This window comes from Pleurodeles waltl, chromosome 6, assembly GCF_031143425.1.
Source record: "Pleurodeles waltl isolate 20211129_DDA chromosome 6, aPleWal1.hap1.20221129, whole genome shotgun sequence".
Taxonomy (NCBI): domain Eukaryota; kingdom Metazoa; phylum Chordata; class Amphibia; order Caudata; family Salamandridae; genus Pleurodeles; species Pleurodeles waltl.
Genome location: NC_090445.1, coordinates 848,535,125 through 848,552,421, shown reverse-complemented (window position 1 = coordinate 848,552,421; position 17,297 = coordinate 848,535,125). Strand labels below are relative to the sequence as shown.

Here is a 17,297-nt window from a genome sequence, read left to right as displayed (position 1 = left end):
GGAAAAATGTGTGATTTCCAGCAAAGTTGGAGGTTTGCAGGGGATTGTGAGTACAAAAATGGTGCGGGGTGCATGTGAAACACACCACCCTGGAATCACCCAGATGTTTAGTTTTCAGATGTTTCTAGGTCTTGTAGATTTTTCTACATGGCAGCGTCCCAAAGTCCATAAAGTGCAGCCATCACCATTCCAAGTGGGACGATTTTGAGAGTAATCCAAGCTCTCATGGCCTAAATGTAAAACTAAAACCCAAAATAATCAAATGTCTTCTTGCTTTCTGTGGGATAAGATGTTTTAGAGTGGGGGGAGAGCTGACAGACTGTTACCCCCCCCCCTCCCCCCCCAGTTAAGGTGGGGGCGTAACCAGGCCCATACTGGTTGGTAGCCACTATATATATATATATATATATATATATATATATATATATATATATATATATATATATATATATATATATATATAATTTTTTTAATTCCCTGGCATCTAGCAGACTTTCTGCCCCCCGGGGTGTGGATCAGGGGTAATTGCCCCATCTACCCACTGATGGGCAGAACAACGTTTTCCCCATTTATTTGGGGTGGGGGTATGGCCATTCCCCACCCTCTTTTTTTTGGGGGGGGAAAAAACTTCCCTGGCCTCTGGTGGGCTTTCTGACACCCCCCCACTTGGGAGCAGATGGGCCTTCCAAAAATAGGCCCATCTGCCCCCAATGGGGGGCAGATATGGCCGACAGTAATGTGCCCCCAAGGGGAGCGACCCTTACCCAAGGGGCTGCCCCCCTAAAGAAAACACACACACCAATCCCCGGTGCCTAAGTGGTTTCTGCCCCATGGGGGCAGATTGGCCTAACAAAAATCGGCCAAGGCCTAAAATAAACTTGCCGAAATTCCTTTCTATCCCTTTGAAGCCTCTCAGGCTCCCATCACAATATTCGGAAGAGAAATGCTTTGCATTTCTCTTCCCAGCGTGATGGGGAAGTGGCCTCTGATGAGGTAAAGTGCGCATTTGCGCGCTGACGTCATTAGACGTCACTGGGGAGGGGGAAGGGGGTCGGGGTGGAAGGGAAAGGGCTTCCCCTTCCATCCCTGCCTTGGAGGGGTGGGAGGGAACCCCACAGAGGGAGCACTAGCGCTCCCTCCGGGCTCCAGGCCCAGGACGTAACCATTACGCCCGCAGCACAGAAGCGGGTAACTTATTCTCTCACGGACCCAGAAGATCAGCCCACTAAATATGTATAACAAATAAACAGCTACTCAAGGCTTCAGCAGTTCCTTAGGCTTTGTACGCTCTTCAGAAATGGCAATTCTTCTAAAGAATTTCCCTTTTGTGCTTCACTCAATTACTAAAACTTTTTTGTCAGATTAAAACATTCACGCGTAAATAGTCCTCATTCTGTCTCACTATAGTGTAAGGAAACATTATGAATTGTTTGGTTAAAAGGTACACCACTTACACATGTTAAAAACACATCCAGTAATTAAACCCATCCGTTAAATTCATATAGTGTTGAGATGCATACATCTTTTACTATTTACAGCAAAACACTAGTTAAAAATGTGTTGACGCAGCATGTCGGTGGAAGTAGATATGGTTCACACCACCTTCATCAGGACATATTATAAAACAGTCTATAGGAGACATGAAACACAATTACTTGACCTTTACGTTTCATAATACATTATTTCATTCTAGCACTATTACATAAAGTGTTGAGTTTCCTAGCACCAAAACAGATATTATTTAATGATTCCCATATAGTGTTCACACATTTCTCAGTAAGTGTCAGAAAGCATTCATGGTACTAATAACAATGTACCCACCTATACACATTTTGTCCTCTAACTAGAGTTAATAACACATTTCCTTCAGCAGTCTAATTCCACATGCCTTATAGGGCTCAGTAATTATACACTTCGTGGCTATCCCCCACTATTCACATAACGTTTATTGCTTTATACAATTCACATACTTTTTTTTTTTAACTGTGAATATTAACTCGTACCTTGTCCGTAGCTCTCACACTTGCCGCAATTTCATCAGGTTTTGAAGAAATTGTCACTCCTATGTGAACATCAGACTAGTGAACACACTTGTAGCCAGTTGCTTCGCTTAAATTACTTCCGGAGCTACATCGGCCGTATCACACTCCTACCGCAGCAGGGGTACTGAGATGTACAAATTACAACCATCAGTATCATAGATCCCCAACATTGTAATTGCTTCTCTATGTGGCTTGACAAAATAACAGTGAGTCTCTTACTTATATACCTCCCCATATAGTACTTCAGGCAGTGTATTAAAAAACATAAACTGGGTCATTACATTTCAATGCAAGTGCCCCAAGGATGCCTTAGGTACATAGAGTACACCCCTCAATCTGGTATTCCTTTTAATGTTCCCCACTCACTTGCATAACAATAAATTTAACAAGCATTTGCAATGCACAATAGGTCTCATGTTTGCTTGAGTTAGAGCTATTGGCATTGTAAATTCATAACTGGACTTTTTTTGCCACATAAATTGGTCAACCCTGCCTCATAATTTTGTATTTTCCTGTCATATAATTCCAGTAGCCCTGCATATAGCTAAAGCACTTCAATTTAATTTATTCCTCTATCTGCAGCAAAAAATGAACATGTTGCCATTTAGCATCCTAATTTAAATCTGCCATATTAATTCTAATAGAAATCCACCATCAGAGTTGCTGGCTGGCTAATACAATTCCTCCAAAACAGACACAAGACAGCCACAGAGGAGAAATAAACTAGAAGGGTCACCCAGACATATCAAGAGTGTTCAGTCAAAGGGCTAGATTGACACGAAAGTGCTCACAGTTCTCGATACGCCAATTTTCTTGTGGCATCCCTGCCTCACCTAACGACACCATAGGGCTCGTTTCCACAATAGTGACATAATTATGATACTATTGTGGTGCTTTGCTGGAGTAGCACCATCAATTATGGCACTAGTGCAGAAAAGTACTAGAGATGTGCATAGGCTACTATGGGCCATTCACTTTAACGACTACCCTGAGCAGGCGTTAAAAATGCTGAACATTTTTTTGCTATTAAATCTTGTAGATGTTAGCATTGCGCCACTTTGTAAATGTGACTAAGGAGGATGGCCTCCTTAATGCCACATTAGCGTTAAAAAATAATCAAAATGACGCTAAGAGGCGCTTGGGTCTTGTAAATCTAACCCATAGGGATGTTAAATTGGTGTGATTTATGGTCATAATTCTAATAAGGAGAGATTATTAAAACATACACATCATGTAAACCTTTATGAGAAATAAACTTTTGGTACCAGACTGTAATGCTCAAAACAGACCCTAGAGGGCACCATAACATAAAGAAGAAACATGTAACCATATTGTTAACCTCTAGTGAGCATAACCCCATTAAAAAAAAGGAGAAAGTAATTCAGTGTAACCATATACTCAGTCTGTAGAGGGCATTTTTAGGACAAGCAGGCCTACTGCAATGATATTACAAACAAGGCCTTTAAAACAAAATTTCTCTTAACTTTCTTAACTATAAAACAGAAGTTATAACCATGAGAAAGCTTAAGACAGTGAGAGGAGTTATTATTTTGGAGTCCCCACTAACATAGTGTGGGGACCCAGAGATGGTGTAGACCGAAAGAGCACATTGTGGTCAGTGTTTTTAAGGTGCCCCCATAATCCTGGTGCCACCACAGCCTGATTTATGATCAAAAGTGTTTTGTAGAAGTAAAGTCCTGCAAAGCATAATGGGGCAAGTTTCCGTGCAACTAATATTTTAATATATTGATATGACTGTAATGCTTAGAACAGCTCCTAGAGGACACAACAATGAAAATAGCATTTGTAAGAAACATGGTAATGTAACTACATAGTTAGCTCCTAGACCGCATAACCACACAAAATGAAAATGCCAATAAATAATGCAGAATAACCATATATGTATTCCCTAGAGAACATAATACATTACATATTTTCGGGAGTAGCAGGCCTATAGCAATGATATTGCAAACAGGGCCTTTAAAACACAAGTTATTCTCAACAAAACAAAAGTTCCATCCATGGGATGACTTAAAACTGGACTGAATGGTGGGAGGGGTTATTATTTTGGGGACCACACTAACTTAGTGTGGGGACCCAAAGTTAAAATAGAAAGTGTGTCTTGCTGGACGGTTTGGTGATGGTCCTGTTGTCCTAGGACCACCTCAGGTTGAATTATGGGCAGAAATGTTGAGAAAAAGAATGCTTGCAAACCATTATGGTGCAACGTTTCGCGAGTGCAGTGAATATTGTCGGATCGTTTCTCCTGCTCTGTTGGGAGAATCGCTTTTGCTTTGAGGATTTCTTTTTTATGCAAAGCTTTTACCAATTTCAACTGTTTTAAGGGGAGAGCTACAAGAAATTTATCTTATTAGGTAACTGTGAACAATGTGACCAGCGCTCCAGTACTGCTGATCGAGTTCACGCAGTTGTGCCTGTTCGCGCTATGAGCACCATGGCCGTCATGCATCACAAAGGGGAGAGACACAAAAAATTGTTTGCCTGTGCTGAAGTATATCGGCAGTCGTGCAATAATCCATGTAACGGGCAGTCTGCAAGGCATGACAAAAACAACCTCAACCCAAGACAAACGTAAAGCATTTACCAATGACATCAAGTGATTTTTTAAAGGCAGGTGCCCGAACTAGTGAAAGTGATGGGCATGAGGTGAGTGTGATTAAAAGCACACAATACTTACAACAGGTCAAAGTGCTTACGCACTCGACCTAAAAAGTGTCCCCCATACAATCACTCACTTCATTTGAAATGGCAGCCCCAGGTTAAAATCCACTATGGCTTAAAAGGAACTGAGTTTTCCTCTTTAAATATGGAAGTTTTACGTAACTAGGAACGTTAACGGACCGTTTCCCATTCCACTTATCACAACAAAACCTCTAACGAGCAAACAAATCCATTCCTTAATCTCGCAAAATATCAAACACGTCATGTCAGAGTGCATGAGGACCTCTACCCCATCTCACCTAACTGTTCGCCGTTTTTCAATCCACTTCTTGAATATATAGAAATGCCTATCCAGAAAACGGAACAACAATGGGTAGTGCATATTCACGCGACCCTCCACCCAAACCATTAGAGCCTAAGCTGTACTTGGCAAATAAGAGAACAATAAACTTGAGCACCTCTTTTGGATTTGCAAGTTGTCTAGTGCAGTGAAGGAAAGGCATTAAGTATGGGTGTTCGGTTTTTCCATGCCATGTTAGATCTATCTCTATATCCTTTAAATGTATTTTGCCTCCTACATTCCACTGCCCCATCCACATGCCCTTCTCCCAGCATATTTGTTATCTTCCAAAGTTTTGTTTTAAACAATTTATTTAAGCTGTAGCATTGCGTCTTCTGACACAATTTTAGACTCTACAAGCTAAAAACTATTAACACACAGATATCATGATATGCACAATTGAAGCCCGCCCTTTATCATCAGCCAGAAATCAAAACTACATTTGTTAATCTCTATTTTGATGCTGCAGTCCACTATTTTGATGTCGCAGTCCACTATTCTGTTATATTCTCTAGTCATTGGGTTCATCAGTGTATCTAATTCTGCTTTATAGTGGCATTTTCGACTGAGCAAGCTAACTTTAGTGACAAGTTGTTTCTCTGGCCTAGACTGCAGCTTGTGGTTTGCCTCTAATTGATGAATCTGTGAATATTGAGATCTCATCACTACAGGGAAATGCTTGCTTCCGTCTCTTAGCACAACCTCACATGGGACTCCAGCAATCCCCACGCGGATGGATGGCGCTGGAAGAGTTTGAGCATGCTGCCATTACAAGTTGTACTGCTCTTGTTTGCAGGAGTGGGCATACCACACTTTGTCATACTGCTAAAAAATCTGTATGGCTCTTGTCTGTGCTATGTCTGACCAGTTTAATTGCTATTCCTGGGTCGACTTTTTGCCCCTTACCCACTTCTTTGGCCTGCTTTCAGCACCTCTAGCTCTCTGGCCTGACCTTGATGCGTCTTTTTTTGCTGCACTCTTTTACTCGCACACATTGTCTACCTGCTAGACTCCCCATCCCGCCACCCCCCCAGCACGCTACTTCCTCCCTCACACTAATCACCTTCTCCCTTTCTCTTTATCTCCATTTCTTACTATCTCTCTCCAGCATGCGGTATCCACAGAAAATATGCTTTTCTGGACGTTGTTTCATTGGATGCTGGGAAAGGAAGGTTGGGTGCTAAATCAGCCTGTCTCCTTCTAATCTCCTTCAGTTAATGTCTGATTGTCACAAGTCTTCCTGGTATATAGAAAGAGAGCATACACCACATTAATCCTTAAGCACAGCAGGTGCAGCAGCTTCTAAGCCTTCAATGTAATCTAATGGAATTTCCTAATCAATGTGCCCATTTCCCAAATTTGTGGGCCATTGATTGCAACCGCCGATATTAGATTGGCTTCTTACATGCCATAATGTACATGCGGTTGCATCATGTTGCTTAACACTTGTGGCAAACATTGTGTGTTCAGCAAAGCTTTGTTTCAGAAGTGACCACGACCTTTGTTTCAACTGTCACTGTAGCTTTTGTTTTGACTGCCAAAAAGACGTTTGCTTCGGATTTTGTCAATCATAAAGATCAATTGGTTTCAGTGGAGATAAGTATTTTATTAATGTTTCATGTTCATTAATTGAAGGTTCACCTCAGTCAGGTTTTAGAACTGTGCGGTTGAATTGTGTATGATTTGTCCTTCTGGTCAAAATATTAATCTCTCTTCTTTATAATTTTATCCTTCCCTTAGTAACACAGCATTACTATTATGCACATGTGCATATTTTGAGTAACTTCATTAGTAACATCCATGTATTTTCTTTTTTGTTCAAGATTGAAGAATGGAGATCCCGGGCAACACAATTTGAAGCCATGTGTGGAGTGGTGATGACCATGTTTACTCGACTTTCAAATTGTCCAAACAGGACAATCCTTTATGATCTATATTCCTATGTCTGGGATATCAAGAGTATAATTTCAATGGTGAAGTCGTTTGTGCAGTGGTTAGGTATGTGCTCAGTAGATCGGTTAAATCTTTCAAATAGGTGCCTTTTCCATTTTCCTTGCTCCGTGCTTTTCATGTACTAGCCCTAGGAGAATAAAAGCATTTTTACAAAGAACATAGAGTTCAGTAGTAAATTTAAATTGCCATTCCTTTTAATTGTGACGTAAATAGTGATTCTATCCTTAGGCTTAAAAGTAACTTGCCAGAGGATAGCTTTTATTCTAATTATTGTATGTGCTTTTTAGGCAAGTGAGTAAAAATCTAGGTCTCTTTTCACCACTTGCCTGTTGAATTATGAGAAATATATTTTCCTTAAGTCTAAATTGAGAGTCTGTAAATATAGTTTTCTACACTATGTAATTCTCAGAGCACATGGGAATATGCATTTTGTGATGAAAGCTTTTCATTCTTTCCTAGGGTTAATGCAGCCAAAATAAATTTCACCATCTTTAAAACATTTTCGAAACTTTTTTTTAAAATTGTGACTGAATGTACAATAGGCTGTTTTTGAAGCCCTACATCATTACTTTTAAAACCATTGTAACAAAGCCCTTCTATGCCGGTTCTCTGCTGCTTGCTATATTATAACGGTATGTGCAGTTTTCTTAAACAGTTGAGAATCTATGATCCGAGCAAGAGAAAGGCCTTTGTCTGAACTCGTTGTGCCAGCAGTATTTGCAAAAGGTGCAAATAGTGTGTTTTCCTAAATGGAAATTATCCAAGAAGGTAATCCACGGCATTCTCAAAACTGAATTGTTTAATTTGCTTATTTGTGGCATGACCACAGTTCTATGTGCTGTGCTGCTCAAAATCCTGACTGGTAGAGCACCAGTACGTTCTGGGTAACAACAGTGACCCAGTTTCACTTCTAAGTTGCAACTGAGCTTTAAAACTCATAATGTGGATTGAAAGTACATAGCAGGCAGCGAGTCTGGTGAGGTAAAAAACGTGTTTTTTGTATTGTAGCTGTAACACCATTAACAGTGGCTAACCAGTGCACAAACTTTGCTTCATCCTGGCCCACCCACTGTTGGCACTCATTTTTGCCTGTTCAGCCCATTTAACATTCAGTCACAATGCTCAGACATTGTATAAATACAGTTGCTTACTAATGACTTCTATTGTGTCTTCCTCATTGTGTACAGATGGGAGAATCCTCAGTACAAGATTCTTCTGCTAATGGATGGACTGCGTCAGATGTACACAGCGTGCTGCCGTGATTAATAATAGAAATGAAAGGTTTTGTCTGTTAGGCAGTTGAGATAAAATGAAGTCACATTTGCGCAGTGTCAACATCAATAAAGGGCTTTAACCATTTTCATTTTCAGAGCGCTTGATCGATGCAGCGTTTTACGGCAGTTGCTGGAGCCTAGTTATGCCATGATCTCATAAGTAAATATTTTTAAGCTCTTCCAAGTTTCTGGAGTCTTACAAACATTTGACTCGTGATCTGCTAATGGGTAAACGTTTAAATGCACATTTTCAAGTTGTTGTTCTGTTGTGAACGATCTTTTGTAAGCAACAATTTCCGTTAACAATTACGCATTCAAAAACTTGGAATACTTTGAGATTGTGTCTAACTATGATGACAGCATTTACTATTGATTCAGTCTGCACACTTTTTAAAGTTGCGATGCACGCAACACTATGCGCTCTCAAGCTTATCAGAAAAGTAAGTGGGCAAGCTCTATGTTAAGACACAAGCGCTTGGTTTTTAATGGTTAGTGTCAGAGTTGTTTAAAAGAAAATGATTCTGCTTGCCAATTGCATAGTTTTAATTAGAAGCCCTAAAATGCTCTTGGTATACCAGTTACTATATAAAAGGACGAAGGATCTCAAAGGGAGCCAGTAGTTTGATTACTTAGTGTGTGGCTACTGGTTCCATATGCATCATATGACTATTCTGATATTTTCAATTGTGTAACTGACTTATTTGAAGTTTTAGTATTTGTAATACGCAATACTAATGCACATTGTTCAATTAAAAAAAAATTTGGAGTACTCTCTGTATATTGTTGCCAAGCCTCTTATACTCAGTTCTAATCCTGGTACAGACTTTTTAACCTAATCATTCTTCCAGGGTAGATAAACTCATTCTAGTGAGTAATAATCGTGTTAAGTACTGTACATGGCGCTTGTGTAAAAGTACTGTATTTACTTTCATCAAACGATAAAGATTCATGCATCACAGTTAATTTTATGCCCAACTTAATTTTCTGATAGGATAAAATGTGACTTCAGAAAGTAAGGGTTCTCTCACGGGGCTGTTATAATGCTGACGTTAAAATGCAGTTGGAATTACTACTCACATACACATTTCTAGCTCCTCTGCATGGCATTTTATAAAAGCAACTCATTCTCTATTGTTACCCAATATCCCTCTAGCCCTATACAAACTGTGTGGTAGGAAATATCTGCATTTAAAAAAAACAATAGTTCTAACACGTTGGTTTTTATATTCTTTAACATGTTTAGGTTATAGTTTCAGGGCCTACGTTTATTAGAGCCCTGAACAATTAGAATATGGTTTAGACCTTACAATGTATGAGTTTGTTGGACATTTCAGACCCTTCAGAAATCCCCCTTTTCGTAACATTCTCCGCTTGGATCTGATCTCAACAGGGTGTCGTAGTCAATCTTCAGCACAGTTCTTAAGTGGAGACCAAGAACCCTGGGCCTTTAGAGGTGGTCTAGCAGGAGAGTTCCAGGTATCAATATGAATTCACAACTGAATGGCATTTTATTTTGTTACATGAAAACATTAATTTACCAAGTAAGGGTTTGAAAGGCTTGGTCTGCTGAAGGTTTTCTAGTTCCAAATTATCAAAATTGTGTAAATTAGCATGTGGAAAATTACATTTTATTAGAATGAGGAGAAGATGCTCTTCCTACGCGCTAATGAATAAATTCAGCGTTAGTTGCACATTTCATTTATTTTGTGTTGCAGGGCGCCTAGCATCTTGACTTGCGTTAGTAATTGCGCATGCTTGGCGATGAAATTCCATGAACACTTTAAAAAAAAAAAAAAAGGTCCTTAAGTTAAAGGGGTACACAGTAAATTATATGTTTTAATGGGCACAGTTACTAGTCAATATCAAATTCATAAAATTCCTGTGCAGTTTAAAACTGTTCATGGATTTTCAGTTGCTGTACTTTTCCTTTTTCACAGGTGCTGTGAGCTGCGGGTTGCACGCATTTATGCAAATTAATGTTGGAATGACATATCTCTTCTTACTAGTTAACCCTCTTCAGACCAAACCTCCCCTCCTGAATGTTTTTTGTCTATTAGAGTTGGTGTGTAAAGTTAAATTATACCTTACAATATTTGATGAAGCATAACATATTTGATAGGGGCAATTTTTATTTAAGTTCATGGATATGCATATTATAATAAGAGATAATTGAAAAATAAACCACTGATCATTGTATTTCCAAAAAATAGCTAATGTTCTTCCAGTTTACCAACAGTAACTAATGATTATTTTAAAAAGTTTACATATAATTCCTATTTTTATGCTGATTGTGCTTTTCTGTTTTCACAGCGTTTGCTGCCAATTGAGGGAGCAAATGACCTGTTTTTTCAGCCGCCTCCCTTGACACCGACGTCCAAGGTTTACACAATAAGGCCCTACTATCCTAAAGATGAGGTAAGCTGCTGATCCACTCATTGATATGAGTTCCTGACAGCTTATTGTAATGTATCTGTTATACACTGCTAACATTTTCTCCGTAAAACATAGAAATGAATATAGGAATCATTTAAATTATTACCCGTCACTGATGTGACCTGTAATCTTTTTACTGTTTTATCAGAGTTCATTCAATAGGTTACATTTGGCAAGCTATTGAGTGGTTATAACAGATTTACGAAAAGTTGGGTATCTTTCTTTGGTACAGTTCATGGTATGTATAACTGGTTTGCCCCAATAGTAAGATGCATTATAGAGAATGTCTGTATTTTGCGTATCACTTCCTGGCTGTAGTGTACAGTGCAGACTTTGTCATGGATAGCATGAAGCACACTGACTTTCTCTGTTCTTACAAGGATATTTGGACTTTTCGAGTCTGTTTCTTCTAATTTGTAGGGTGCCTAATCTTTTTCTGTGTACATCAGTGATTTATCCTGTTTTTATGTAGATTGTATTTGACAGCTGACACCAGACCTTATGTGAGAAACAGAGAAAGAGCTTTAAGACGCACGTCTGAGAGAGGACCTTGGGCTGTGCCCACAAATTGATTACCTTGAGTGCAGATGATTGGACAGGAGTTGTCTAGTTCCACAGGAAAAAAGATAACTTGTTGCACTCCTACTAGCTTCTGAAAGGTTTTTGCTTAATTACTGTGGTCTCCGTGTTTCTGCCTATGACGTGGCAGCATGTGGAACATAGTGTTTTTTTTTCTTTTATTTTTTTACATGACAGTGAGTCAGTTGATCAGGCTGGGCTTCCTCTGGTGCTTCTGTAGGAGTGAGGGTCGACTCCTTTCACCAGAGAACCTGTCCAGAGTGGGGTAGCTCCACACACTCACCAGAGGCAGAGTGCAGAGAATGGCCATTCAAGTGCCTGTTGCCACTGAGGAGAGGGAACATCACTATGTGAGAATCAGCAGGAGGGGGGAGGTCTGGGACTGGGATTCCCTGTTAATTTTGCCACATGCCCCTTCAGCAAGTGGAGCAAGCAGAAGCTGTTAAAAATCTGTTTAGTGTGTCTCACCCAGAGGCTTCCAAGATAGTTGTCAGGACTTTATTTGAGTGCGAGCAGGCATGGTGCAAGTTTTTAAAGGTTTTGGGGATAGGCAATTGACTCATGCGTGCACTCACTGCTGTTGCATCGCACAAGAATGTGCTCGGGTAACTTGGTCTTCTGATGTTGCTCCCAAGCCAACATTGGCAGCTTTCTCTTGTTATGTACCCTGCTGCCAGCCCGAGCTGTTATCTCATCTGGAAATCTATCACCTCTCTTCTGCCTCTGCTTACTTTAGCATCTCTCCTTCTGCTCTCGGGTTATAGTATTCTTGTCCCTTGTACATGAAATCCTTCACTTGCACTAAAGCAGGAAATGTGAGTTGTGTTTTTTATTTAATTTGTTCATATAGTCTCATTTCTTGTGCTGACGTTGTATACACATAATTAGATTAAGTGTTTTTGATGTTGTGTTGGGTGAAAGTATTAGATGTCATGTTTTATCATTTTCATGGTGCTGTCAGTATGATTTGCCATCAAGCTTTTAATTGCTTTAGCCCCATAGCAGTTCCAGAAACCACTGCTCTTACACTAAGCTTGTCGTCCATCTTGTTTAGCACAGAGTTGTCACCAGTTAAAGGGAGACTTAGCCAGTGTCTGCCAGGTCTTATGCTTCTCATTGGGACTTGAGTGCCCTGCATGATCACAAAAACTTTCATTCTAAATACTATGCATTTTTATGGTATGGGACATGCCTCACTTTTAGTTTGAGCATGCAAGCGCTCTGGCCTGTTGTAATCTATCTGTGGGCTTTTAACCACGCCAACCACATGCCCATCACTATCTCTTGTTTATGGGCTTGCCTTTCGAAAATCCTTTATCATTGGCAAATGCTGTACGTTTGTCCTTCCTTGGGGCGGTTTTGTTACCGCATTGGCCATCAACCGTGTTTCATGGATATTTGCAACTGGAGGGCCTTCTCTGTATTTGAACATGGTAGCAGCTGTGTCTGTGTGAGTGTATGCTTGGGAGTGCCCGCTTCACTGTAAGGGGAACGTTGTCCTTTTTTTGGGTATACAATGAGAGTATCCCTTTGTGAATCCATTGTGAACAGTGTGCCTCTACGAGTTTACAATGAGAGGTGTGCCCTTTGTGTGTGTGAAGGCTGTGCCTGGCCGAGAGTGAAAAGTGTGCCTGTCTGAGTTGTAGGGTAAGTGGAATGCCTGTTTGTGTAAAATCTCTCGGTATGAAAATAAATTAAAAATAGTCTACAATTCCAAATAAGCCAGGGGAAGAAATGTACCCAACCTTCAATCTCTCTGTTGATGGTAATGGAAGCAGCAATGATAATTTTATTCCCACGTGAGTCAAAGAAATCAGTCTTGTTTTAGTGAGATAGCAGACTTCAGCAGCTCTGGAGTACTTTGAGTAGACACAGCAATTATAACTGCTCTTACCTCAGTCATTTAGTAGCCAGGTTGGGGAACACATCATGATATTCTTTTAAGTGTAACGTTAAAAAAAAATCCTCCGTACACTCCACCTATGAAAAGCAAGAAATCTTTTTTGCATACCTGACCGGTTCAAGAAGTACGAGCACTTGAAAGTAGAGCCAAACTGACAGAACAGAAAAGGTCTATTGTTGCCTGCATTAAGACGTTCCAGAGGAAACATTCTGATAGACTTTTAACTGCATGCATATTTCTTAACTTTTGAATACTTCCCTGGACATCAGACAGTACGTCTGTGCCCCAACAGGTGGTCCTGTGCAGCTCCGGTGTGACCTTGTTCCGCTCTGGAAACAGTGTGCATAGCCAGGATGGGTGCCACTCCTGCACAGTGGCATCAGTTCCTTTCTTTCTGCATCACCAGGCATGGATAAGGAGCTACGGTTCAGCTTTTTGAGACCTGTATGCCTGAAATTTCTGCAGTGTGCAAGGGAAATGTCACCTCCTAAAACAACAGGTTTCAAACCTTGTAAGGATTGTCGCAAGCAAATGTCCGACATATCTTCATCAGGTTTTCCTGGTGTCGAGCCACGGCTCTAAGGCCTGCAGTGACTGTGCATCGATGAATCCAAAAGCCATTTGGGACCATGAGGCAAAGCTGTACATCTCCAAGCTTCAAAACACCCTGTGTTGGGACCGATCCAAGTCCTAAGGTCGGTCCTGATCATGATGCTGGTCCAGACGTCAGTCACAAGGTCCATTGTTGGTATGCTCCAATTCCTTTAAGTCCAAGAAAACCCATGGAAAATCCAAGATGGAATTGTCCCCCTCCCACCCAGTCTCATAAACCTGAGAAGGTGTGATGGTGTCACCATGTCTCTTGATCTCACTACCAAAGTTGGTTGATGTTGGAGCCAATCCTGCAACTTGTCCTGACACAGCCAGATTTTACGTGGCCATCTACGTGAGGCAGATGATAGGAGTTCTGAGAGGCTATGTTGTGACTCTTTAGATCTGTTCCGACTCCTTCTAGTGTGCCTGTCGGCTCTGCAGAAGCGAGTGGCCCTCAATCTGGGATGCTGCTGGCGTGTTCACCTGCAATGCCAGTTGGACCTTCTGTTACCACTGCCAGACCTCTACCAGCCACTTTGCTGACTCCAGCTCCACAACCCATGCTAGTTCCTGGAACGTCAGTGCGGTTCCTACTCCATTGATACAAAGAGGGTGTGATGCATCCTGTTGTGCTTCCCGACTCAGTCGGCAATGTGCTCGGTGTCCCTTGAATCTCTGCCTTTGCCTGCTCCATCTGAGCCACTTAATGTTGCCCGTTCCCTGGGCAGGTCTCATTCACTACATTCCCTGTTTAGGACCAATTCGAACAACGAGTATGATGCTTAGGATGAATTTGTGCAACCCTGCCATGAAGAAAACAGGTATAAAAATCTCCATGATGCCAGTGGTCTTGACACCTCTCCTGACACCGACCTACCCTCACCCCCAAGTCCTGCAACAGAGGAAAGTGCATCTTTTGTGATAGTCATGTGGAGGGTGCCCAATTGTTAGACCTCCTGCTCCCCGGCTTGAAGGCTAAAAACAGTGTGCTGACTGAAGTCCTCCAACTAGGGCAAACCAATTCTGAGTACCTGTTGCCTTTTAATGAAGTGCTCACCCTCTTAGTGGTAGGGCCAGACCCTGCTCTGGTCCGCCTGTGATTCACCAAATTGCACAGTGCCATCACCCTGCCCCCGGTGATCCCCGAGAGCTTGGCGGTGCAAATCTCTAACAGTCAGGCAAACCTGAATGCCTTTCCGACCGCTCCCACCAAATAGGGAATCTAAAAGAGTGGAGACCTTTTGGGAGTAGGGTATCCTGTTCCACAAGTTTGGCTCACCAGATGGCCAGTACCATGCGCTCTGGGATTCTGTCACTTATGTCCTCCCAGCTATCTCGGAAGACCTTTCTTTTGTACTGACACAAGCCATAGAAGATGGAGAGGTTCTGCTAAATATCTTATCTATTGCTGTCTGGATAACACAGATTCCATTGTGCAAGCCTTTTGCACTAGCGTCCATATCCTTTGCCAAACCTGAGATCAGCAGCTTTTTCGTGTGATGTCCAGTAATTCCTTTTGGACATGTCCTTTGATGGGCCCCTGTTTTAGGGATAAAGCAGACTCCACTCTGGAGTGCTTCAAAGAAAGCAAGCCGGCCACTGCATCTGCCCTCAGAAGTGGCTGTGTGTATGTGGCACCTCTGCCACAGCAGCGTTTCCAGCCATTTTGTGGCCAAGGCCATGGCACACACTGACACTGCAGTCCATTTCTTCTAATCTATTCCAGACACTGACCGTTTTTGTGCCTTTCCTTTGGAAAGTAGATTCCAGGACATTGAGGCTGTAATTCCAATCTTTCAGCTGTGGTTCTGGATTTCATTGAGGTCGACTCTGAGGTTGCTTGGATTGATGGCCCCTTGCATCCTGCTGGTGAGCATATGAAGTCTCAGTGTACACAACATCAAAGGGTCCTCTCTGATCATGCCCAGATCTCGGAGAAGATGGCAGAAGTGCTGCAGTGGTAGTTACATGACTGTGATTGGGTGTGCAGCAGACCTCTCTCCCTACCCCGCCCTAACAGTGGTGATCAGAGCATCTTTTTTGGGTTTGGCTGAGAGCATCTGCTTGGCTTTGAAAGCCTTCTTGCCATCCACCAAGGGAAGTGCATGTCTTCATGGAACAAACTGGTAGGTGGGCTCAAGGAACCTGTGCCAGGAGACTCCGTGCCTCTGGAAACAGCTGGGTCATCAAGGAATCTTTCTGCTGGGATCTTTCAACGTCAGGGGGAGGACCTCTGTCGTCTGTGCCTAGCACATCACAAGTGGCAGTTACACCCAGGAGTGTATTTTCCACGCATGGAGAGAACCTTGGTTTGATCTGTTCTCCATCTCCGAGAATGTGCTTTGTGAGCAGTTCTGCACATTGGAATTTCCAAGGCTCTCTCCCTCTCCCTCTCCCTCTCTCTCTCTCTCCCTCTTTTTCTTTCTTTCTCTTTTTCTCTTGCTCTCTTGCTCTCTTGCTCTTGCTCTCTTGCGCTTTCTCTTTCCGCCCATTGTGGGATTCTAGATCTCTGTATCCCTTCCCTTCTGATACCCATGTGCCCTGAGTTTGGAATGGCTGGGTCCAAGTCATCTTAGTGGCCCTGGGTAGGAACGGAGAGTATAGTATCCAGAACTGCTATGCATGAGCATCTTTCCTCCAATCAGGCTGAATCTCCAGGAGGATCTGTTGTCGCAGCAACAGGGCAGGGTCATACATCCAGGCCTCTGCAGTCTCCACCTTCACATGTGAGATTAAGTGGCAATAGCTGAACACCTTTGACTGCCCTCCGGAGGTGGTTGATGTCATGTTGTCAGACTGAATTAAACTGTAAACACATGTCATTGGGACAAATTTATGGTCTGGTGTGATACCCGACAGACACACCATCCTGGGCAAGTTATCTGATGCATTGTTTGTTCTCAAAGGATTAGGCTTTTTCTTTGGGCATTGCTAAAGGGTACCTTTCACCCTTTCTGTTTCCAGACTAGCCACCATCATTTAAATCACCTGTTATGATGCGTTTCTTGCAAGGACTCCAGCATTTGTTTTCTTCTTCTGCCTTTGAAATGCCGCATAGAGATCTTAATCTGATCGTCACATGTTTGATGTGCGCTGCACAGTTGTCCTTGGTGGCTTCTCACCCTCACAACAGTGTTCCTAGTTGCCATAACCTAAGCACAGCGAGTGTGCCAACCCACCATACCCTGCCTCCTACTCAGGCACTAGTCTTGCAGACACTCTGGTATCATCCCGTCCAAATTTAGTGACACTGTTCCACTTTGGTCAAACCATCACCTTACCAGCATTCTATGCCCCCGCCTCACCTCTCTAAAGTAAAGAGAGACTCCATTGCCTAGACTATAAAAGAGCGCTGAGCTTTTAGATCAATAGTACCAGAGAAGGAATAGTGGACAATCAGCTTGTTGTGGGGTTTGTTGAAATGAAAAAAGGCAAAGCCGTGCAGAAATAGACCACTTCTTGCTGGATCGTTCTTTTGATTAAGATGTGCTACGCAT

General features: G+C 41.9%; 1 protein-coding gene across 2 annotated transcripts in view; it reads left to right on the top strand.

The window, feature by feature from the left end:
* OGA (O-GlcNAcase) overlaps positions 1–17,297 on the top strand; it is a 475,247-nt gene that overhangs the window by 317,105 nt on the left and 140,845 nt on the right. For both annotated transcript variants that reach the window (XM_069239571.1, XM_069239570.1), the window contains 3 exons: positions 6,888–7,062; positions 9,682–9,767; positions 10,602–10,706. In XM_069239571.1, the coding sequence (XP_069095672.1) occupies positions 6,888–7,062; positions 9,682–9,767; positions 10,602–10,706 (366 nt within the window). The remainder of the gene's footprint in view (positions 1–6,887; positions 7,063–9,681; positions 9,768–10,601; positions 10,707–17,297) is intronic.